This window comes from Rhinoderma darwinii, chromosome 2 (genome assembly GCF_050947455.1).
Source record: "Rhinoderma darwinii isolate aRhiDar2 chromosome 2, aRhiDar2.hap1, whole genome shotgun sequence".
In the NCBI taxonomy this organism is placed as follows: domain Eukaryota; kingdom Metazoa; phylum Chordata; class Amphibia; order Anura; family Rhinodermatidae; genus Rhinoderma; species Rhinoderma darwinii.
The window spans coordinates 180,354,814-180,379,928 of record NC_134688.1 but is presented as its reverse complement, the minus strand read 5'-3'; the positions used below and the strand labels follow the sequence as shown (position 1 = coordinate 180,379,928).

At 41.4% G+C, this 25,115-nt stretch overlaps 1 protein-coding gene across 4 annotated transcripts in view; it reads right to left on the bottom strand.

Moving 5' to 3' along the window:
• The window catches only part of PPP2R3B (protein phosphatase 2 regulatory subunit B''beta), a 71,315-nt gene that overhangs the window by 28,012 nt on the left and 18,188 nt on the right, over positions 1-25,115 (bottom strand). Inside the window, exon 1 of one of the 4 annotated variants that reach the window (XM_075852556.1) lies at positions 4,108-4,659. The exons of the other annotated variants lie outside the window; for them this stretch is intronic. Coding sequence (XP_075708671.1) covers positions 4,108-4,254 — 147 coding nt within the window. The 5' untranslated portion in view covers positions 4,255-4,659. Of the gene's footprint in view, positions 1-4,107; positions 4,660-25,115 lie in introns of those variants that run through there. 4 annotated transcript variants of the gene reach the window in all.

The window sequence follows — 25,115 nt, the reverse complement described above, 5'->3', positions numbered from 1 at the left end:
CGGACTAAATGAATGGAGAGGAGTGCATGACACTGATTGGTCATACACTCCCCTGTATAACGCCCACTTGGTCTAAAGTAAAAATACGCCCACTTGGGCATTAAGCAATTCATTAGCATAAATCTAAAACGCTAATAAAAGGGGTGAAAACAGATCGTTTTTTTTTTAAATAAAAAGCATTACTGTCACCTACATTATAGCGCCTTATGTAGGAGATAGGGCACTTATAATGTGGTGACAGAGCCTCTTTAAAGTGGACCTATCAGGTGTTTTTTTCTTAAACCACATTCCTCCCCTTATTCCCTGCCACCACAATTCCATAAAATAATAATTTATAGCGCTGGAATTGAAAGGAGGCAGGGAATAAGGGGAGGTATGTGGATTAAAAAAAAAAACACGACAGGTCATCTTTCATTTAGAGTGACTTAACAGCAGAGTGGGAGGGGTTTGATAAGTGGAGACAGGAATTTTTCTCTTGTAAGATACATTACAAAGTTTTAGATTCACTTGCAGGATTGGTTTATGTCAAGTTTGTTGAATGGTTAGTGACCGTTCTAGGCAGTACAGAAAGTGCTTTATATTTGATTTCTTTTTAATAATGGTCATGCTAGATACAATGCAATTAAAGGTTATCGCTACAAAAACTCGTGTCATCTTCAGCGGTAATTTAACATGCCTGCACATTGTGTAGAGTCATCTTAGCACCGCTACTGAGAGTAGGGAGGTTTTGTGTTTTAAAGGTGTTTTTTTTTGTTTAATAACACAACATGCTTTAGGAAGTGTTCCTGGACTTTAGTGGGAAAATAGAATAGGGAAGAAAATTTTTTAAAAGCATTAAAGCTCATGCTATTTCCATAGAAATAGTTCTAAGGGCTTGTCCACACGTAACAGAATTGCTGCAGAAAATTTCTGCAGCAATTCCGTTGAGGCAAACACCCTTTCCTGTGTTTTTGACTGCAGAAAATGGTGCTTATTTTGCAGCATTTTTCAATGCTGGGAGATGGTGACATCTCCTCTGAAAAACGCAGTAATTCAGTCGTTTCTGCAGCAGGAATGGACATGCTGCGGTACAAAAAAAATACGCACCGCAGGTCAATATGTGCTCAGAATATGTATGCAGCGTGTGGATGAGCTTTGTTAAATCTCACCCACTTTACTGCTACTGTATATTTTCCATCCGCAATTCCGGACGGAAAATACTCAATTCAGCTACGTGTGGACGAGCCCTAAAATTTAGATCAAAGAAAATTGCATTTTTCTAAAATTTTGAGTGCGTTGGTGGCTCTGTTCTAAACGGAATCATAAGCACCCAAGCAAAAAATTGTGTGCGAGCTAGGGCTGGGCAATAAAAAAAATTATATATATATATATATATATATATATATATATATATATATATATATATATATATATATATACACATATACACATACACACACACACACTGAACCTAAATTCAGCACAATTAAATGGCATTATCTAGCACAATTCGTTTTTCTAGGTCTCAACTGTATCTGTGTCCTCAGGAGGCAGATACAGTTGAATCCAATGGTAGGTGCCTGCTCTACCAATCACTATATTTATCGCCGGATGCTCACAGCTTGGCGCAGACAGGCGTGAAGCAGTGATGTCATGGCGCCTGCCTGCGTCGAGTCACACAGACCGGAGACGCAGCAGGATCTACTTCACTTGTTGTTGGAACGGGGTTAGGTGATTATTTTATTAGGCACTATTGGGGCACTATATGGAGGACCGCTATTGGGGGCATTATACTGTGTGGAGGGCAGCGTCACGGGTTATATTATATACAGTAGCATACACTAGGCTTAGGGGATAAATATTTATTCAATTGCGTAGCATGCAAATTAGGGGGCGTGGTATGTAAGAAGGGATGTGTCCTAAATAATTGTTCATTAATCGTAAATCGAGTTTACATGGTTCAATTGTGATTTGGACTGGTCATAAAATCGTCCAGCCCCTGTGTGAGCACATTGATATATTTTCCCACAACACTGTATCCATTACATGACCAACTTAAAAGGGGTTATCAGAGTTTCTAAAATGGATGGCCTATCCTTTGGCTAGGCCATTATTAGTTCAGCTGAGGACCAACTCTCGGCACCCCCACACAAACGGACGAAATCCACCTGGAAAAAAAAAAAAAACGCCTCTGTCTCCAAGTCAATGGGGGGGCACTTTTGGAAATCTTGCGCTGATTCCGACAAAGGCTTTTGTGTCATAATCAGCCCCAAAAACACTGAACTGACCCATATAGAGAACCTATTATAGAGCGTTATCAAAGATGTCCCTACGGAATAAAGCTCCCTAATGACTGTCATAAAAACGTGAGTAGAGTATCCGTCGTCATAGTTTATGGAGTCCTGTATTCTGTGAATGGCATTCTCACAGCAGCTGTGACAATACTTAGCAGTTTATTATGACATACCACCGAGCAGTATTTCCACAGAATATAGGCTACCGTTAAAACATGGTCTGTACTCTACCTAACAGAGTAGTGTCAGTTGCATAAATCTGAGCCTTTTAATATCTTGCCATAAAAAAATAAAAAAAAACAAGGATAGAGAATACATATATATATATTCTGTCAAATTCCTTCCAACTAAGAATCTAACCTTGACACCATAGCTATGAACTGAAGGAATGTAAAACCAAACGCCACATATTCGCATGATATGTATTACATGCGGATTTGCCTATTTTTTGCTGCAAATCCGCAGCGTAATACAGTACAAGCAAAGTGAATGAGATTTCAAATAATCTCACCTAGCGTTGAATTTGAAAATCCGCAGCATGCTTATCCTGCGCTTCCATCTTTGAATTGTACTTGACAAGTTTAACAAAAACAAAATGCGCAACTTAAAATACACACCAGTTTCCGCACCAAAGTGTAAAATTTGCATCTAAAAATACAATACTAAATTCAGATTTTACCTGCGGTTTTGAGGCAGATTTTCTGTAGCAAATTCCGCAACATGCGGATGCAGCCTAAGGCCCCATGCACACGGCCGTAATTTTGATCTGCAATTATGGACCGTAACTTCGGATCAAAGTACAGACCCATTAATTTCTATTACCCACGGACACCTTCCCGTATATTTACGGAAAGGTGTCCGGGCCGTATACATGACCCGCAAAAAAAAAATAGAACATGTCCTATTTTATCTTACAAACCGCGTACCCATACTTTATAAATGGGAGCGAGGCCCGCAAATGCGGGTGACTGTACGCGGCCGGCCGTGCCCGTAATCAAGGATGGTGATTAAGGCCATCTGCACATGGCCGTAAGCAGTGGAAAATTCCCGGCTGTGCACAATTACTCAATAGTTAATACCGTTTCACCGCAGAATAATCAGAAAGAAAAAGGTTTTAAACATTGAGGTTTATTTAAATCTGGACTTCCAGGAAATTACCATTGGGATAGAATGAATACCTGCTGCAGTAGTGGTGGCTCTGCACAGGCTGCAGACACGGCTATTTTGCGATACTACAGAAATATGCACTGACAGCTGTTGTCTTAACAGCGCAGTTATCGGCTCGCTCTTTTCCCTATAGTGTAATGATACTAGTGTCCAATTAAGGCAATAGAACTTCATCCAAAGCACACAAGATACAATCTGGCATTTTATTAAAGAACTCCCGGCTGGAAAGTTGACCGTTAATACAGGAGTCGTTTTTTTTTCAGTCTTTCTAAAGGTTCCAAAAAAAACGTTCCAGGATAAACCGAAAGTGCAGATATTATAAACAGAACTGCACCATATAGAAGACTTCCTTGTAACAGTTGTAAATGTGCAGCACAACTACATGTACTAGTATAAGCAGCTCTTACTATCTGATCACACCATAAACAGTCTACTCATGTTACAATTTCTGCCTCGAAGATAAGAAAAAAAAAAAAATACACCTGACTTCACTGCCAGGCTAAAAACAAAACAAACAAAAACAGTAAAAGTGCACAAACTTGTAGAGCGGTCATTAGTGTCAGAGGTTAAATAAAATACTCAAACACCACCTCTAAAATACTATCTAAAGTTCACGCAATGTGGCAACTACTGGGCTATCTACCATTAGAAGACGCCAAAAACCAACCTGAATCTGCTGAAAAGCCTTCAGTCTCTTCTTAAATCTTGAAGGTAAAACAAAGTCGCATCCACGAGCCAATAATGCCAATTCCTTCCTAAGGTCTGGGTCTTGCCTCAGAGAGATCTCCTTTATCCTCATGTTTCCAGATTTCATATAAAATATTTTAGATCAAGAAAAGCCTCCAAAAGAACAGAATTTCAATCCTCTTTTGACCAAAAGAAAAAAAAAATATATATATATAGGCAGTAACTTCTAGAAAAGATGACCAATGTGGGAGCAGTACAGATCCTCTCTCTCGGTCCATACATTGACAGAGACTAGCAGATAGCCAAGGAAAGACACTGCTAGTACAGTCACCATGGGGAGGGGGCTGCCCTTTACAAAAGGCATTCCAGACACTTTGTGAACTCTTCTACTCTATCGAAAGAACCTGTTGGAGAGCAGTCACAAATGGGGGCAGGGAATGGGAAGTGTCATACAGAAAAACGAGGTGCAATTTGTCAGACACCAGCAGGACTACACCGGGAATAAAGTCCCTGGACTGTCCACAGGCTTTCACCAGTGCTTTTACACTCCAGCCCCCTTGAATGCGGCCTCTATCACATGAGCAAATATGTAGCAACTGATAAACCAGAGAGGACAGTACAGTCATTCAAATCAGAAAAATCCAGCTCTGCAAAGCACAGTGCTGCTCATTGATTTCAGCGTGACCTTGTTTAGGTGGAAAACATTAACTAGCCGAAAAGCAATCAATGCCTCAACCTACTACACATGGAGCGCCATTTCAGTCTGCCACCTCACGTGGCACAGAAGCTTTCTGATAACCAGTCAATGGATGCCCACAGTATATATACATAGCACCTCCATTATTTTGATGCATTTTTTTGTGGCATTGGATGACAGAACAAACCATTACCCCACAAAATAAGCCTGTGCCCATGTAAATCTGTTCTTCTCAGAATGTGCATAAATGCTCAACTTCCTACCATCTTACCCTAAAGGAATTCACAATCCCGACACTTCGCTAACGTTTGTGTGGGACTTACAGCAGAGCAAAGCGTAATCTCGCTGTAACCTGTCATTTACAGCGTGATCTCGCGGGATTACGCTTGCTCTGCTGTAAGTACCACAGAAACATTACCGAAGTGTCGGGATTGTGAACAGACATCCCGTCCTGGCTGGAAGGAATGTCCATTCACTGTCTAAACACTTCAGTAACGTAAGTATAAGACAGCACATAGTGATCCTGCGTTGTTCACTATGCGCGGAGTAAATGAATGGAGAGAAGTGCATGACGCTGATTGGTCAGCGTCATACACTCCCACTTGGTCTAAAGTAAAAACACGCCCACTTGGGCATTAAGAAAGGAATTATAATAAAGCTAAAAATCGCTCCTAACGTGGTAAAAATAGATAATTTTTCTAAATAAAAAGCACTACTGTCACCTACATTACAGCGCCGATCTCCTTATATAGGAGATAGGGCACTTATAATGTAGTGACAGAGCCTCTTTAACCCCTTCCCGCTCCTTGACGTACTATTACGTCATGGCAGCTGTATCGTTCGCGCTCCATGCCGTAATAGTACGTCTCGGGAGTAACGGCCGTTTCGGCCGTCCTCCCGACACATACAGGAGCTGTGACGCTGCTGTCTTGTTCAGCAGCTGTCACAGCTCCTACAGCGGGGACCGATCGCTGTGTCCCCGCTGATTAACCCCTTAAAAGCCGCGTTCTATAGAGATCGCGGCTTTTTAGGGGTTAAGCTGCCATCGCCGGCCTGCTACGCGACAGCGGCCGGCGATGGTGACTATGGCAACCGGACACCAAACAATGGCGTCCGGCTATGCCATAGACGGAAGCCTAGTGGGTCCTGACAACGTCAGGACCCACTATGCTTGCTGTCAGTGAGTAGCTGACAGTTCTAATACACTGCACTACGCATGTAGTGCAGTGTATTAGAATAGCGATCAGGGCCTCCTGCCCTCATGTCCCCTAGTGGGACAAAGTAATAAAGTAAAAAAAAAGTTAAAAAAAGATGTGTAAAAATAAGAAAATAAAAGTTTTAAAAGTAATAAAAGTAAAAGTCCCACTTTTTCCCTTATCAGGCCTTTATTATTAATAAAAATATATAAACAAACAAATAAACTATACATAATTGGTATCGCCGCGTCCGTAACGGCCTGAACTACAAAATTATTTTGTTATTTATCCCGCACGGTGAACGCCGTAAAAAAAAATATTAATAAACCGTACCACAATCACAATTGTTTGGTCACTTCACCTCCCAAAAAATGGAATAAAAAGAGATCAAAAAGTCGCATGTACCTAAAAATGGTACTGATGGAAAATACAGTTCGTTACGCAAAAAATAAGTCCTCGCACGGCTTTATTGATTGAAAAATAAAACAGTTATGGCTCTTAGAATAAGGTAACACAAAAAGTGAATGATTGTTTACAAAACGTATTTTATTGTGCAAACGCCATAAGACATAAAAAAAACCTATAAACATCTGGTATCGCCGTAATCGTATCGCCCCGCAGAATAAAGTGAATATGTCATTTATAGCGCACGGTGAACGCTGTAAAAAAAAAAGTATACAAAAACAATAGTAGAATTGCTGTTTATTAGTCACCACGCCACCTAAAAATGGAATAAAAACTGATCAAAAAGCCGCATGCACCCCAAGAAAACTACAATGGATTCCTCAAGGGGTCTAGTTTCCAAATTGGGGTCACTTTTGGGGGGTTTCCAATGTTTTGGCACCACAAGACCTCTTCAAACCGGACATGGTGCCTAATAAAAAAGAGGGCTCAAAATCCGCTAGGTGCTCCTTTGCTTCGGAGGCCGGTGCTTCAGTCCATTACCGCCCGAGGGCAACATGTGGGATATTTCTCTAAACTGCAGAATCTGGGCAATAAGTATTGAGTTGCGTTTCTCTGATAAATCCTTTTGTGTTATAAAAAAAAATGGTATAAAAAGAGTAAATTTCACCTCTACTTTGCTCTAAATTTCTGTGAAACACCTAAAGGGTTCATAAACTTTCTAAATGCTGTTGTGAATACTTTGAGGGGTCTAGAATGGGGTGTTTGATAGGGGTTTCTAATATATGGGCCCCTCAAAGCAACTTCAGAAATGAACTGGAACCTAAAAAAATAAATAAATGAGGCAATACTTCGCTTCTTACATTATACTGATAATGAGCCGTGCCCACTCCGAGATGACCCCAGTTTTGACCGTTTGTATAAACGGAGACCCCTATTAGACCGTTCCAGTGCCCGGTTTTCCCAAGCATACACCCCCGAGAAGTGTTTTTCTATTGATGAGTCCCTGGTACATTTTAAAGGGAGGGTTCAATTCCGCCAGTACCTGCCAGGTAAGAGGGCAAGGTATGGCGTGAAGATGTATAAGCTGTGCGAGAGTGCATCAGGGTATACCTACAGGTTTAGGATATATGAAGGAAAGGCCACCCCCAAACCAGACTGCATCCTGGACTACAATAGGTACATGGGAGGGATGGACTTGTCAAATCAAGTCCTGAAGCCCTACAGCGCCATGCGGTGTAGTATAAGAAGCTGGCCGGGCACATCATACAGATGGCTTTGGACAATGCGTATGTGCTACGTCGATGTGCAGGCCAGAGGGGAACTTTCCTGGAATTTCAAGATCTAATCTTTAGGGACCAGGAAGGGGGGGCGCATCGTACCAGGGCAACACTTTCCAGGAGAAGGTCCCCAAACCGGTGGAAAGGGAAAGAGTCAAAAGAGGTGCAGAGTCTGCTATAAGAGGGGGATAAGGAAGAACACAATATACCAATGTGACACGTGTCCCGAAAAACCAGGGCTCTGTATAAAAGATTGTTTTAAAATGTATCATACATCCCTTGATTTTCAATTTACCCTGATGCACTCCGCACAGCTTACCCCCCTCATCTTTCCCTTCTGAGCCCTGCCGTATGCCCAGGCAGCTGATAACAGCCACATGTAGGGTATTGTCGTACCCAGGAGAACCCACATTACAATTTAAGGGGTGTATATCTCCGGTGGCGCATGCTGGGCACACTATATTGGACACTGAAATGGCATATACATATATAAAATTGCAAATCTCACACTGCACCATCTGCTGCGCATTATCTTTTACACAGTACCTGTGGGGTCAAAATGCTCACTACACCTCTAGATGAATGTCTTAAGGGGTGTAGTTTTTAAAATGGGGTCACTTCTCGGGGGTTTCAACTGTACTGGTACCTCAGGGGCTTCTGCACACATGACTTAGCACCAGAAAAGCTCCAGTAGGCCAAATGGTGGTCCTTTCCTTCTGAGCCCTCCCATGGGCCCAAAGGGCAGTTTATCACCACAAATGGGGTATTGCCGCACTAAGGACAAATTGGGCAACAAAATGGGGTATGTTGTTCCTTGTGAAAATAAGACATTTTGATCAAAAATGACATCTTATTGGAAAAAATATCATTTTTTTCATTTCACAGCCCAATTCAAATAGGTGCTGTGAAAAAACTATGCGGTCAAAATGATAACAAAAACCATAAATGAATTCCTTGAGGGGTGTAGTTTCCAAAATGGGGTCACTTCTGGTGGGTTTCCATTGCTTTGATACCTCTGGGGCTCTGCAAATGCAACATGGCACCCGAAAACCAATCCAGCAAAATCTGGACTCCAACAAACACATAGCGCTCCTTTCCGTCTGAGCCCTCCCATGGGCCCAAACGGCAGTTTATCACCACAAATGGGGTATTGCCGCACTAAGGACAAATTGGGCAACAAAATGGGGTATGTTGTTCCCTGTGAAAATAAGAAAATTTGATCAAAAATGACATTTTATTGGAAAAAATATCATTTTTTTCATTTCACAGCCCAATTCAAATAGGTGCTGTGAAAAAACTGTGCGGTCAAAATGATAACAAAAACCATAAATGAATTCCTTGAGGGGTGTAATTTCCAAAATGGGGTCACTTCTGGTGGGTTTCCATTGTTTTGATACCTCAACGCCTCTTCAAACCTGGCATGCTGCCTAAAATATATTCTAATAAAAAAGAGGCCTCAAAATGCACTAGGTGCTTCTTTGCTTCTAGGGCTTGTGTTTTAGTCCACGAGCGCACTAGAGCCACATGTGGGACATTTCTAAAAACTGCAGAATCTGGACAATACATATTTAGTAGTGTTTCTCTGGTAAAACCTTCTCTGTTACTAAAAAAAAATTGAATAAAATTGAAATTCAGCAGAAAAAATGAAATTTGCAAATTTAATTTCCACTTTGCTTTAATTCCTGTGAAATGCCTGAAGGGTTAAAAAACTTTCTATATGCTGTTTTGAATACTTTGAGGGGTCTAGTTTTTAAAATGGGGTGTTTTATGGGGGTTTCTAATACATAGGCCCCTCAAATCCACTTCAGAACTGAACTGGCACCTTCAAAAAAAGGCTTTTGAAATTTTCTTAAGAATATGAGAAATTTCTGTTTATGTTCTAAGCCTTGTAACGTCCAAGAAAAATAAAAGAATGTTCAAAAAACGATGCCAATCTAAAGTAGACATATGGGAAATGTGAACTAGTAACTATTTTGGGTGGTATAACCGTCTGTTTTTCAAGCAGATGCATTTAAATTCTGAAAAATGCTATTTTTTGTAAATTTTCTCTAAATTTTGCAATTTTTCACAAATAAAGACTGAATATATCAACCAAATTTTACCACGAACATGAAGCCCAAAGTGTCACGAGAAAACAATCTCAGAATCGCTTGGATAGGTTTAAGCATTCCGACGTTATTACCACATAAAGTGAAATATGTCAGATTTGAAAAATGGGCTCTGAGCCTTAAGGCCCAAACTAGGCTGCGTCCTTAAGGGGTTAAGCCTTCATGACCAGGCCAAATCTTGCTGTTGTGGCATGCTTCAGTTTATTGAAGACTAACGTCTAAACCTGCAACGGCAAAACATACATTACTGTATTTTTCAGACTATAAGACGCACTCCGGTTTTAGACAACAGAAAATATTAAAAGTAGTAAAATTACATTTTTTCCGAAGAAAAAACTATTGGTTAAAAAAAAATAAAACATTTGTTCGGTTTTGCCAGATTCTGAGAGCCATAACTTTATATTTTTTCATCGTTTGAGCGGTGTGAGGGCTTATTTTTTATTAGAACCATTTTTTGGTACATACGATTTATTTTCTCCCTTTTTAGCGCTATGGTGACCAAAAAACAGATTCTGGGATGCTAAATTTATTTATATTTTACGCCGTTCACCGTGCGAGTCAAATAACACTAGATTGTAATAGTTTGGACTTAGACGCAGAAATGCCAAATTTTCTTACATTGTGCTTAGGGAAAAATGTGAAGTTTTTTTTTGACACATTTTATTAGTTCCCCTAGGGGACTTGAAACAGTGATCATTAGATCGCTGGTACAATACACTGCAATACATGGATGAGTTACAGAAACAGCGTAACTCGCTGAGCTACGCTGTTTCCGTAACTACCGTAGTAGTGAATGGCACTTAGAGGCAGCGTAGCATGTTACGCTGTTTCTGTAACTACTAATCAGTTCTATGGGAGTTCCGGAAACAGCGTAGCTCAGCGATTTACGCAGTTTCCGTAACTCTGCCACGTACGCAGTTTTCATAGCTACCGAGTTCCGGAAACAATGTAGCTCGCGGTCCTACGCGGTTTTCGTAACTCCCATTCACTTCTATGGGAGTTACGGAAACCGCATATCTCAGCGAGCACTCTGCTGTTTCTGTAACTCCCGACCACCTAACCAGGAAGTGGCCCGGAGATAGCGGAGCCTGTTGAGATAGAATGGGGTTTAGGGGGCCCCGTTCTAGAGAGAGGTGCGGGAGGTGGGAGTCGCATCTGACATTTATGACATATCCTGTGGGTATGTCAAATGTCCTTCGTGGAAAGACCCCTATAAATGTTGCAGTTGCTATTGACCGTGGCATTTAACTAGTTAAACGGCCAGGAACAGCGCCATCACTGTTCGCGGCCGTTAAAGCAGAGTGTCAACTGTAAAACACAGCTGACAGCTGCAGTGTATGGAGCAGGCTCAGCGCGTGAGCCCGCTCTGCTCCAAACATTATCCCCTCCCCATGATGTGCCGGCACATCATGGGTCAGAAAGGGGTTAAGTATGAAGCGGTCAGGGGATGCCGGATCCCTTGACTGCCGACTATAAGATGCAGGGACTTTTTAGAAGGATTTATTCTTGATAAAAATGGTCCTATAGCCTGAAAAATACTGTATATCGCCAAAGACTCATTATTGACAGATGTACTGCTGCTGGCTTTTTCAATAGACTCTGTTTTTATCCCAAAAAATTAAAAAAGCTTTCATTCACGAAATAAAAAGTTGCATTTTGATCTCCGTATGGATCTTTGTCCAATTTGACTTCAGTAATATCAGCATAATAAGCACCCCAAGGTATTCAACGAGGGGGTATATTGTAAATTTAATTTTTGAAGATCGTGTAAAAAAGGAAGGATTTTTTTTTTTATGGATTTAGGCCAAGGTAAATTTTTTGGGGATGAAAATCTTCAATCTCAGAATGCATCGTATGTTTTTAGTAATAAATACGAAAAAAAAAGAAAATTAAGTAATATTAAAAATATAGTAAATGTTCTGCTTGAATGTCTGAAAAGGCACAACTTGAAAAACTGTTCAAAACCATGGCTCTGTGTGAAAATTGTTAACCGTCATTGAGGCACGGGCCTGGCAATGAAGGGCCGCCTGGGCAATAATAGCGCATATCACGCCTCATTCCCTTTTTAGAACATACCAGACATCTTCATTGGGGGTACTTCCTAGACTCTGATTGGATTACAGCAATGAAATGTCGCTCTGTGAGCCTTCTGATTGTAATGGATAAGATGGCCCAAAATTTGTGAAAAGGTGATCCTCAATTACCTTTCCCTGGTAATCAAGGAATGTACCCGAATGCCTTGTTTTTTTTTTTTTTTATATAAAATAAGGGTGTTATACGTGGCCACTAAACAGATAGATCACTAACTTGTAAGCATAGGATCTTCTGGATACCTGGTATGGCTGCAAAACCTGGTCAGATAGGTCCACTCCCCCATGTACTTATTGTAGTCAATTATTGACACGGGCTTTTGTATTGGGGTAGTAGAACCTCATTCTACAACAGCTGTTTTCGCATCTGTTTGGATTGAACTTAAAATGAAAAAATCTCTTATCCTTGTACTTAGAGGCAGTCAGCTCTCCACTGCAAACACCGTCCGATTCCACTTTTTTTATACTTTGAATTTACCAGTGATTGTGGAAACCCCTGGGAGTTTTTCCAAATGGTCCCAGGTGTGATTGTCAAGCAAACTTTTAAAAACGGGTATTCTGGGAGAATAGTTATATACATACAGGATGAAGTCTTTGTAGGAATGGTAAAACCAGCTCCCAAACTATTGTTCCCACTTGTCCCTAGATAGGGAGGAGATCCTGGTGGATTTAGTTTGCCGTAAATACAGAAAGCGGACGTGTAACCTGTTGAACGCACATTTTATAGAGTTGTATTCTAAACCTTGCCCTCTTAGGGTATGTTCACACGGAGTGTTTTCGGACGTTTTTCGGGGCGTAAAATCGGAAGCAGAACGCCTCCAAACATCTGCCCATTGATTTAAATGGAAAAATGGTGCTGTTCGACGTTTTTTTACGCGGCCGTTTTTCAAAATGGCCGCGTAAAAAAACAGCCACGAAAAAGTGCATGTAAATTCCTCAGCCGCTTTTGGAGCAGTTTTTCACAGACTAGAAAAACAGCTCCAAAAACGGCTGTTAAACGCAGCGAAAAACGGGACTTTGAATAAAAAAACGTATGAAAATGACTAGCTGTTTTCCCTTGAAAACAGCTCCATATTTTCAGATGTTTTTGAATTTGTGTGTACACATACCCTTAGAGTTTGTCCATACGTAGCGGAATTGCTGCGTATTTTCCATCCGGAATTGCAGATGGAAAAAATACTCAGAAGAATACAGTAGAAGCAAAGTGGGTGCGATTTAACAAATCTCATCCACACGCTACATAAAAACAGAAATCGACCTGCTGCGTTTTTCAGGAGACGTCACCATCTCCCAGCATTGTGAAAAAACGCAGCAAAATACGCACGGTTTTCTGCAGTCTAAAAAACGCAGGCAATGGTGCATATTTGCCGCAGCGGAAAGTCTACTTTTAATGGAATTGCTGCAGAAATGTTGTGCAGCTATTATGTTACATGCGGAGAAGCCCTTAGATGGAATAAACGGTTTAGGGTAGGAAAACACATGGTGTATTCTGGGCGGATACACTGAGTCAAGCTGCGCAGAGAATTCGCCCTGAACACAAGGAATGCTGTCCGAAATCCAGCTATGTAAAATTAAATCGCACACACTTATCCCCTCCCCCCTCTGACGTCTGCTCCAGCCTCCCTGGATGACGCTGCATGCCATGTGACCACTGCAGCCTATGATTGGCTGCAGCAGTTACATGGCCTGCAACGTCATTCAGGGAGGCCGGACTGGAGAAGCAGGGAACTCTGGGCAAGTATAACCAATTTCTTTTTTTTCTTACTTGCGATTTTTGCGGCGGAAACACTGATTCCGACGCAAATATTGCAACACACCACTTTGTTGCAGGTTTAAGCACCTCATTGAATTCTATGGGAAAACCTGCAACAGAAAAGCTGCAATTCCGCAGCATTAATTGACATGATGTGGTCAAAGAAACCACACCACAGGTGAATTTTTGTGCATTTTTCCACAGTGTGGTGACGATATTTGTTGAAATCTTACCCATACTGCTGCTACTGTAAAACGCTGCGGATTTTCCGCAGTTGCAGAAAATCTACAGTGCTTAGGCGGTCTGCGTTCGTACCCTTAAAGTGAAGTCTCCCTTTGAATTTTACAAGTGTAAAGCTTTAAAAATAGACAGCTCTTTGAGAATGGGCAGAATTTTGTATAATCTCTCAAGAGGTTATCATTGAAATGCAAAAATCTCATCAGAATTTCATCCCGTGCTCTTGGAAGAAAGTCAGAAAGGGCAGGGGTATCTAGAACAGGACGGGTGGATCAGTAAAAAAAGTGTATAGTTTTTTTTTTTTTTAACAAGCCCCATGGAAAATGAGAGGCCTAGGAATTTTCTCATCTGAACATTTGTCGTCGTCCATGTTTTGTCTGGCATAATAGGAGCTCGGGTTTCTCTGATAAATTGGGCTGCATATACATTTGTCTGAGACGATGTGCTCTAATAAATCACCTGTGATGAACAGGTTTAGCAAAATGGACAAGTACAAAAACTCCCACCTTTGACTTTAATGCCATCCCAGGTATAAATGTAGGGACGAACGGGGTAGCAGAATTTGAAGTGTCACATCTTGGAAATGCCACATCTAATGGTATACTGGAATGCGCCCCTTCACTAGTACTTGGGATCTCACTTGTACTGGGCATTGTACTCTGATTTGGAGGTTTCTCCAATACCCGTCTCTGCCTCCTCCATACTGGTTCTTGACATTTTTGAGGATTGACCAGAATGACTGCCACTTTGAGTAGTCACGGAGCGCAAAACCCTCAAAATAATCATCCCCCCCCCCATCTGAAACTCTTTAGTCAGAACAGAGCAAACGCCTCCTCTATAGTGTACAACTGACGTGCCATTATTTTAATTGTATCTTTTTTTTATACTAAGCAACTGAAATTAACTAATGATCAGATGTTGAAAAAATTTATGAGGAATTTGAACAAACTAATAAATAAACTTGTAGCTAATTAGTAGAAACGCTCCCTATAAAAACTTGAGAATTATATGCACTATAGTACAAAAGTAAACTTATATAAGTCGTATTAAAACAAGGTGGATTTATAGAACTAAATAATGGATGGTCTGACATTATCTAATTATATATGGAGTTTCATAAAACAGAACTTCTATAAGTGGTAATATAACGAGGTGAATTTGTACCAAAAATCTGATGAGCTGACACAACAAAAATGTAACTTAATTTAAAAAAGTTAATGAACCCACTACACTATATAATAGCTAAATCAGAATTTCTAACTAACCCTAACCAGCTTCCCTACCTAGCTAAATATATGAATTATTGTTAATAATTGATTTTATATTTATTGTGTGGGGATAACCGTAGGAGCTGTGATTTATAGTGACTGTCTTCTCTCTCCTCCAAACTCACACTGACAGGAGGCAGGGGGAGAGAAAGTTATAAACATCAGGTGCCTGGGAAAGGTTGTTACTACAACAAACATTCCCTGTGATTGCTATGATTGGCTATCATAGCGATCACATGATTGGGACCTGAACCAAATCCGGTCCTGATGAGAGCACCCGTACCAGAGACTGATAGCAACAGCCCATTCCGGGTGCTAGACGCACTGTGGGGTACCCGATCAGACAAAAGGAGGAACATAAATTGACATCGGCGCTGCACAAATTCCAGCCAGAACAGACGTTAATTTACAGTCGGCAGTCAGGAAGTGTTAGGGTATGTTCACACGTAGTCAACCAAAACGTCTGAAAATCCAGAGCTGTTTTCAAGGGAAAACAGACCCTGCTTTTCAGACGTTTTTTTTACCAACTCACAATTTTCGTGGCGTTTTTCGCGCCGTTTTCGCGGCGTTTTTTACGTCCGTTTTTGGAGCTGTTTTCATTGGAGTCTATGAGAAAACAGCTCCAAAAACGTCTGAAAGAAGTGTCCTGCACTTCTTTTGACGAGGCTGTATTTTTACGAGTCGTCGTTTGACAGCTGTCAAACGACGACGCTTAAATAACAGGTCGTCTGCACAGTACGTCGGCAAACCCATTCAAATGAATGGGCAGATGTTTGCCGACGTATTGTAGCCCTATTTTCAGACGTAAAACGAGGCATAATACGCCTCGTATACGTCTGAAATTTGGCCGTGTGAACATACCCTTAAACTAGCAAATTGATGGCCACACTGAACAGGATGGCGGCGAACTGTTGGCCACATCAATGCCGCATCGTGGGGCCTTACCCTAAGTAAAGCTTTCTGCCAGGGAACACCTGGACTAGATTCAAAGGGGCGCCAGGGGTTTCACAGAAGCATGGTATGGGAAACTATGGCTTACAGGGATCTCCACTTTGCCACACTGCTGATAAAATGGCACACATACCCATGATTGTAGAATAGACTGCTTACCTATGTGATATAGGTTGTTTTGATTTTTGCATCAACCATCATCAGTACATAGGAATGTCAACTAGTTGAACTAGTACAGAACGATGTTCTGTGGACAAAGAAAAAACACACGTCGTTGCTCATTCCACGTACCTTGTCCGTATTAACTCGGAGAATAAAGGTCTTCGTGCTTTTTATTTCCTCATGTAACATAAACCTGAACTAGTCTCATGAAGATAGCAGATAGCAAAGTCGAGGTGTAAAGGAAAGAAATAACCCTCTTCACATACTTTTCTAGTCGTTTCCTCACACTACATCGCTCTACAAGCACCAATTTGTGGTTATACACTATTCCGATAACACTTGCCTACAACTCTTCATTTTTACTGCAGGCAAAAACAGATACGGTAAGATGGGCTTGGTGGCAACTCTTAAGGGCCTTTTACACCGGCCGATATTTGTTCAGTGCAGCAAGCGCCGATCAATGAGACATTGTTGATCGGCGCTCATTTGCTCCCGTCACACGGAGCTATGGATGGGGACGAGCGGTAGTTACTCCGATCGCTCATCCCCATATATCATGTCGGCAGTGAGTCTCCCTGTTTACACAGGGAGATGTGCTGCTGACATTGCTGATCGTATAGTTTAAAAAAAAAAAAAAAGTTAAATATTATCAGATTGAGCGTTTGCTTGTTTATACAGGGCAATTATCGGCAGCGTTCTATGAATGCTCATCTGCACGATAATCGCCCGGTGTAAAAGGGCCTTTAACACAAGGTTGGCCAGACCTGACAAGACTGCTTTGTGCATGTGAAAAATGTACAGTCAGATACAAAATCTTATGTCGGTTTAAGAAATTAAGAGGAAATGCTGCTTTAGAGGCCATGAACTTTTACTGAATTAGTAGACAGACAACAGGTGCCCTCTTTTTTTTTTTTTAATACATTGGGGGAGATTTACTAAGCAAAACGCGCCCAAAACAATTTGAGTATGGCGGGCGCCAAATTTATTGCACAGTTCACACATCTTTTAAGCCCCTCTCAACAGTTTTAAAGGGTCATAAAACGGGTCATGGCTAAGAGGCGGGAATAAAAAACAAAAAAAAAAAAACCACACACACGTCAAAGATGTGAACCATTTTTTACTCAAAATATTGGTGCAAATGTACGCCAGCCATTGAGTGGCATCAGGAAGAGAAAGTTTGATAGAGCAATTAGAAAGAACAAAAGCACGTCAAATGAGATAGGGGCCTTCCGCACTCGAACGTGTTTTTGCGTCCGCAATTCACCTGCAAGTCCGTGGGTGAACTGAAGACCCATTCATTGCTATGGCACCATGCACACGACCGTGGTTTTCACGGTACCTTTCAGCACCGCAAATATGAGCCGCAGAAACTCAGGACATGTCTTATTATAGCCCACAAATTCGATACGGACTTGCCCATACAAGGTCAATGGACCCGTGGAAACACCTCCGTGTGACAACCGTACTTTGCGGAAGTGTTGATAAGCGATGACCGAGTCAGAATTCTTGTTTTCCTTGCACTTTTTTTTTTATATGATCCGCATTTTGCGGATGACACGCATGCACTATGGATGACATTTCATCCGCAAAATACATACTACGTTCCGGGAATTTGCGGACAAGAAAAACACTACGGTCGTGTGCATGAGGCCTAAAACAGGATGATTTGAATGTACCTCCAAACCCATGTACAATGCCATGACTTAGCAAAAGTAAAGATGAGAAAACAAAACGATGCCAAATTGTAAGGGCCATTGACTGTTATTGTGCCTTCGGTTTGTGTGCGGCCTCTTGCTTTTCTTAGCGAAGACATAGTCAATCTTGTGGTTATTTTTAGTGGAGACATGCAAGTTATTTATCACTTCCCACGTAACAAACCGCATCACACATTCCCATTACATGTAATATCCAAGAATGACCATAGAAAAGAACCAAGAGAAACAATTAACCATGTTATACAATATAATAAAAAGCAAAAGAAAATGCTAAAGCTTGAAATCTCCTTGGTGGCTGAATGTTCAACAATTTGTCAGCTGTTCCTCTTAAAGGAACAGTGTCATCACAATTTTTTTTTTAATATGTTAAAGATGTTAGTGCTTTATTAAAAACGTTTATATTTGTGTGTTTGTGTTTAACTTTTTCTTATTTTTACACTTTTTCTTCCCTATGGGGGCTGCCATTTCTTTTTCCATTTCTGTATGTGTCGATTAACGGAATACGGCAGCCACAGTCCCATAGGGACTGCAAACGGGGCCCGTTCCATCCACTAACATGTACGCCGTCTGTGTGGGAACTGCGCATGCGCCGCTCCCACACAGTCCAATTTGAAATGCGCGCCGTCCGGCGCCATTTTCCTGTGGACCGGAAGTCGCGGCCGGACAGTAAGATTACTACTTCCGGTCGCGGCTTCCGGACTTGTGCACTTGGACCAGCGGCAGCAGACGGAGCGGACGGGCCGGAGGGAGCCGCGGCGGCAGGAGCAGGTAAGAGATTTCTATGTATGTTCGTGTACGTTTACTACTGTATGTAAACCTACTACACTGTGTGTTAGCTCAAAAAATGGCGACACAGTGTAGGAGGTTAGACCGTTCAAACCCCTCGTTTATCCCGTCACTAGCCAGGATAAAGGAGGGGGGGGGATGCTGAGAGCTCACTAGAGCGAGGGCTTTTTACCCAATTTTGCAATGCTGCAATTTTGGGAATAGCTCCATCTAGTGACCAGCAATGGGAAATATTATAAATTAGAATTAATTTATAATATTTCCTGACTCGTGAAAAAATAAAAAAAAATTGAACAATGTTTAATCACCTACACACTAAATGTTTAATTAAAAAAAAAAAAAAACATGTTTTTCTGGCAACACATTCCCATTGAAGTAGAAGTGATAGTGTCTTCCCCTTGTTACCCAAACACGCAACACAATACCCTTTTGTGTTAAATCGGCAAAAAAAATTTCATACAACTAGAATATTGTACCGGTTAACATTTTGAACATGAATGGCAATTTGCTTGGTAAGCAAGAAGCAGAGGAAAGATGGAGGGGAAAGAGACTGCGGGTTCAGACTACACAGGATCTGTAGTCTAGATCCATGAAGATACATAAATCTATATACAGGTCCTGCTCAATGAAGTAGAATATCAAAAAGTTAATTTAAGAAAATTCAATTCAAAAAGTGAAACTCATATTTATAGATTCATTACACACAGCGTGATCTATTTCCAGCATTTTTTTCTTTTAATGTCAATTATGGCTAACAGTTAATCAAAACCTAAAATTTAGTCTCTCAGAAAATTAGAACATTGGGTAGAAGTTGAAGATTGTAAACTCACGGTGTCACCCTCTAACCAGCTGATCAACACAACACTTGCAAAGGTTTCCTAAGCCTTCAAAATGGTCCAACAGTCTGGTTCAGTAGGCTACACAATCATGGGGAAGACTGCTGACTTGACAGTTGTTCAGAAGACAGTCATTGACACCCTCCACAAGGAGGGTAAGCCACAAAAGAACATTGCGAACAGCCAGCTTCTTTAGCAGATTGCTGTATCCAAGCATATTAATGGAAAGTTGAGGAAGGAAAAAAAATTAAAAAAAAGTGTAGTAGAAAGAGGTGCACAAGCAACAGGGATAAGCGCAGCCTTGAAAGGATGGTCAAGAAAAGGCCATTCAAGTATCTGGAGGAGATTCACAAGGAGTGGACTGCAGCTGGAGTCCGTGCTTCAAGAGCCACCACACACAGACGTATCCAGGACATGGGCTACAACAATCGCATTCCTTGTGTCAAGTCACTCATGAACCAGAGACCACTTCAGAAGAGTCTTACCTAGGCTAAGGAGATAAAAGACGGGTCTGTTTCTCAGTGGTCCAAAGTCCTGTTTTCAGATGAAAGTAAATTTTGCATTTAATTTGGAAATCAAGGTCCCAGAGTCTGGAGGAAGAGTAGAGAGGCATCAATCCAAGTTGCTTGCGGTGCAGTGTGAAGTTTCCACAGTCAGTGATGGTTTGGGGAGCCATGTCATCTGCTGGTGTTGGTCCACTGTGTTATATCAAGTCCAGAGTCAGCGCAGCCGTCTACCAGGAAATTTTAGAGCACTTCATGCTTCCCTCTGCTGACAAGCTTTATGGAGATGCGGATTTCATTTTCCAGCAGGACTTGGCACCTGCCCACACTGCCAAAAGTACCAATACCTGGTTTAATAATCACAGTATCGCTCTGCTTGATTGGCCAGCAAACTCGCCTGACCAAAATCCTAGAGAACACCCAACGATGCAGACTAGGTGAAGGCCGCCATCAAAGCAGCCTGGGCTTCCATAACACTTCAGCAGTGACATTGGCTGATCGCCTCCATGCCACACCACATTGATGCAGTAATTAATGCAAAGGGAGCCCGACCAAGTATTGAAGGCATATACTCTACATTCTTTTCAGTAGATTTGGGTATTAAAAATCACTTTTGAAATTTGGCTTCTATAATATTCTAATTTTCTGGGAGCCTAAATTTGGGGTTTTCATTAACAGTTAGCCATAATCTTCAACATTAAAATGAAAAAATAAATAAATAAATATATATATATATAAATGCTGGAAATAAATCGCTGTGTGTGTAATGAATCTATATAATATACATGTTTCACTTTTTGAATTGAATTAATTAAATAAATTAACTTTGAGGATATTCTAATTCATGGAGAAGGAACTGTAGAAGCTGTAGACAAAACTATAGGACATTTTTTAATCATCAATTTTCATTTTAGATGCATTAGAGCAAAAAAAATAAAAACCTATAAATATTCGGTTGTGCAGCTGGCCAGAGCCCTTAAAGAGGCTCTGTCACCAGATTTTGCAACCCCTATCTGATATTGCAGCAGATCGGCGCTGCAATGTAGATAACAGTAACGTTTTTATTTTTTTAAAAACGAGCATTTTTGGCCAAGTTATGACCATTTTTGTATTTATGCAACTGAGGCTTGCAAAAGTCCAAGTGGGCGTGTTTACAGTAAAAGTCCAACTGGGCGTGTATTATGTGCGTACATCGGGGCGTTTTTACTACTTTTACTAGCTGGGCGTTCTGACGAGAAGTATCATCCACTTCTCTTCAGAACGCCCAGCTTCTGGCAGTGCAGACACACAGCGTGTTCTCGAGAGATCACGCTGTGACGTCACTCACAGGTCCTGCATCGTGTCGGACGAGCGAGGACACATCGGCACAAGAGGCTACAGTTGATTCTGCAGTAGCATCGGTTTTTGCAGGTAAGTCGATGTAGCTACTTACCTGCAAACGCTGATGCTGCTGCAGAATCAACTGTAGCCTCTGGTGCCGATGTGGCCGACACGATGCAGGACCTGGGGCAGGAAGTGAGTGACGTCAAAGCGTGATCTCTCGAGAACACGCTGTGTGTCTGCACTGCCAGAAGCTGGGCGTTCTGAAGAGAAGTGGATGATACTTCTCATCAGAACGCCCAGCTAGTAAAAGTAGTAAAAACGCCCCGATGTACGCACATAATACACGCCCAGTTGTACTTTTGCAAGCCTCATTTGCATAAATACAAAAATGGTCATAACTTGGCCAAAAATGCTCATTTTTTAAAAATAAAAACGTTACTGTAATCTACATTGCAGCGCCTATCTGCTGCAATAGCAGATAGGGGTTGCAAAATCCGGTGACAGAGCCTCTTTAAGTATAGCATGTAGGACCTTGAAAAAAAGCCTTGCAACATTACTGAACCACAGTACCTCCACAATAAATATTTAGTGAGACAGTCTAATCCATTCTGTGTCTTTTTTGTTCTGGGCAAGCCTGTGAATGTAGGAAGCCAAAATGCCAATATTCCTTTGTGGGGTCAAGGAGAGCGAATCCAAGCCAAGAAACTTCAGAACAGAAAATAGCAGGCTCAGTTCCTTCAGGTTATTTAAAATCTCTATGATAGTGCCCTAAAAATGTACAATAATTTTTTTGCAGTCTCGTCTCCCCACCTTCATTTACGAATGGGGAAAATGACACCATGAATTATTGTATGTAAAAAAAAAAAAAATAATTTGGACATTTGCTAGTACCACTACGTTCACAAAAACACTCCCACAGATTGTGTCAAAACCAAATGTTTTACCTGTAGTTTTGCTGCAACTCACCTCATAAATCGGAAATCACAGGAGGATGTAGGGGACGCACCGCTGATTTAGTGCTGCATCCCATAACGGTTTCTCCCTGCACGTGGTCACCCGCTGTGCAACCTTTATCAGAACTGTGGCCCCTTCACTCTCCGGATTGGTGGAAGCCAAGAGCTCGGACCTCTGATCATAAAAGTAGTGGCATATCCTAACGAGATGCTGTCACCTTATACGATGGGAATGACTGATTAACCTACTATACACACTATAATGTGCAGTTGATGGCCATGTACTCCAACTCCAGCAGAAAAACACACTTGGACAATATTGATTTCTCACAATACATCCATGACTGTATAACTTCAGTTTTTAGTGGCCTTTTATTAGCCTCTTAGTATAGACGAAAGGAGAAATTGTACTTCTTGTCTGGCTTTTAATTTTTATACAACTCCTAGGAGCCAACACACACACATATCCCTGGACATCGCCATGACAACAAGCATGAATACATCCATTGTTTACACTCCTGGCTGCCTTCAGAGAACTGGAAAGTGATGAATACTGAAGAGAAATAAAAGTTTATTTTCCAAATGAATTGAATGACAAATTTGCTTTATTTGTTAACATTCAGAACTCCATTAAAGGGTTATTTCCATCACAGAAAATGTTGCCATTTTACTAGGATATGCCCTCACTTTCTGATTGTAGGGGGTCCGATTAGAAACTTGACTGGAACTGTGCTGCAGATCCCTGCACAGTGGGTTACTGGGAGCGCTGTTGTAGTGAAGGGGTGCTGCAGCCCCTTCAATCTCAGGATTGGTGGGGGTCCTAGAGGTCAGACCAGCAAATGATGGCATATCCTAGTAAATACATATTTCTGTGATGGGAATAACCCTTTAAGGCTCTATTTAGACTTGGGTGTAAATTGTAGTCTGCTAATACCGAACAGCGCTTCCGTGGGGAATACAGTGAATTACGAAGCATCCTATAAAACATGCTGCATACTTTAAAAAAAACAAACAAAAAAAGCGCGTGTGTTAGAGTGTACGTGCAGAATAGTGTGAAGACCTGCATAGAACAAAATCAGCATCATATTCTACACTAGGGATGTCACGATACCAGAATTTGGACTTCGATACCGATACTTAGTTTAGTATTGCGATACCAATTCGATACTTTGCCAACCGTAATAAAAAAATAAAAAAAATAAAAAAAAGTTCTTCCGTTTTCTGATGTGAGGCGCGATGAATTTTGAATGTGCCTCACATTAATAGTAATTAATCCCATCATGTTTCTCAGTCATAATGGGTTAATGTGTAAGCTACATGATGGAGTGAATTACTATTAGGCGTTTTCTCTTGAAAACAGTCTGTCTTTTCACACGTAAATCACAGCTAGCGTGTGAACATACCCTTAATGTGAGGCACATGTAGGTTAAATTCATCACACCTCACAATAAGTGAAAGAAAGCAGTGTTTATTTTTTTACATTGTACACATCATAAATGACGCAAAAAAATGGTTGTGCAGGTTATTGTGGCCGCGCCAATACCGAATATGTGTATTTTATCTATAGAGACTTATTTTAATGTTTATTGTAAAAAAGGAGTTTGTGTATTTTTTTTTATTTAACATTACTTTATTTTTTTAAACTTTAATGTACTGGTTTATATCTATATACTGATAGTACACAGGCAGTTGTTAGGACATACCTAAGTATGCCCTAACAGGAAAAATGGTAGGACAGCCCTGGGGTCCTTCAATGGAAGCTGGGCTGTCTGCCCACATATGGTATATCCCTCAATCGAGTCACAGGTATTCCCTGTGACGCGATCCAAGGAGCATCCCCCCTTCTCATTTTCCCCTGAATGCTGCAGTAAGCTGTGATCGCAGCATCACGGGAATAGCGGCGGAGATGAGAGGTTTCGCTTATCTCCGCCAGGGGGGCTGCAGCTGTGTAATACAGCCATTGCCCCGCTCCTGACAGGAAGTGCGCGCGCGGTCAGCCTGAGGAGATGCGGCCGGCGCTGCACTAATGAGCGGCGGTTCAGGCACGGAGGACAGAACATGGGTGTTTTGTAGTGCGCCCGCCATATTCTGTCTTCATTGCCGCCGCTCATTAGTGCAGCGCATCATCCTGACCGCGCGCACTTGTTATCAGGATTCAGGAGCGCGGAAATGACTATCAGACAGATGCAGCCCCGCTCTCATACATTCATGTGTTACTATACGGAGCTGTGCGGCCGCGCAGCTAAGTATCGAAATACATGAAATAACGGTATCGAACCGTTTGGGGATGCAGAGTATCGAAAACAGTATCGAAGTTTCGATGATTCGTGCATCCCTATTCTACACCAACTCCATAAAAACAGAATACAGATCCAACACACAATTGTGAAGAGGCCGTACACAGTTAATAACGGAGAAGCCAATACAGCTCCCCTACTGTACGGATACCAACATAGCTACTGTTCTGGATTATGTGCACAGCTCATTTTTTATCCATCCAACTGTCCAATAGCAGCTGCAAAAAGCAGAATATAAAATCAACTGTATCGTTTCCCGTAAGAAATGTTTGCAGTAACTGATCTCTGTTGGTGTGGAGACATGCATCTCCTGTAATATTACCAAACAAAACTCTGGGCAAGATTTTACAAGCTTAAATAGCAGAAAGGGATACCACACACTTACATTCTACTGCATCATTTTTTAATTAACTCTTCGGGGGCAATCGAGA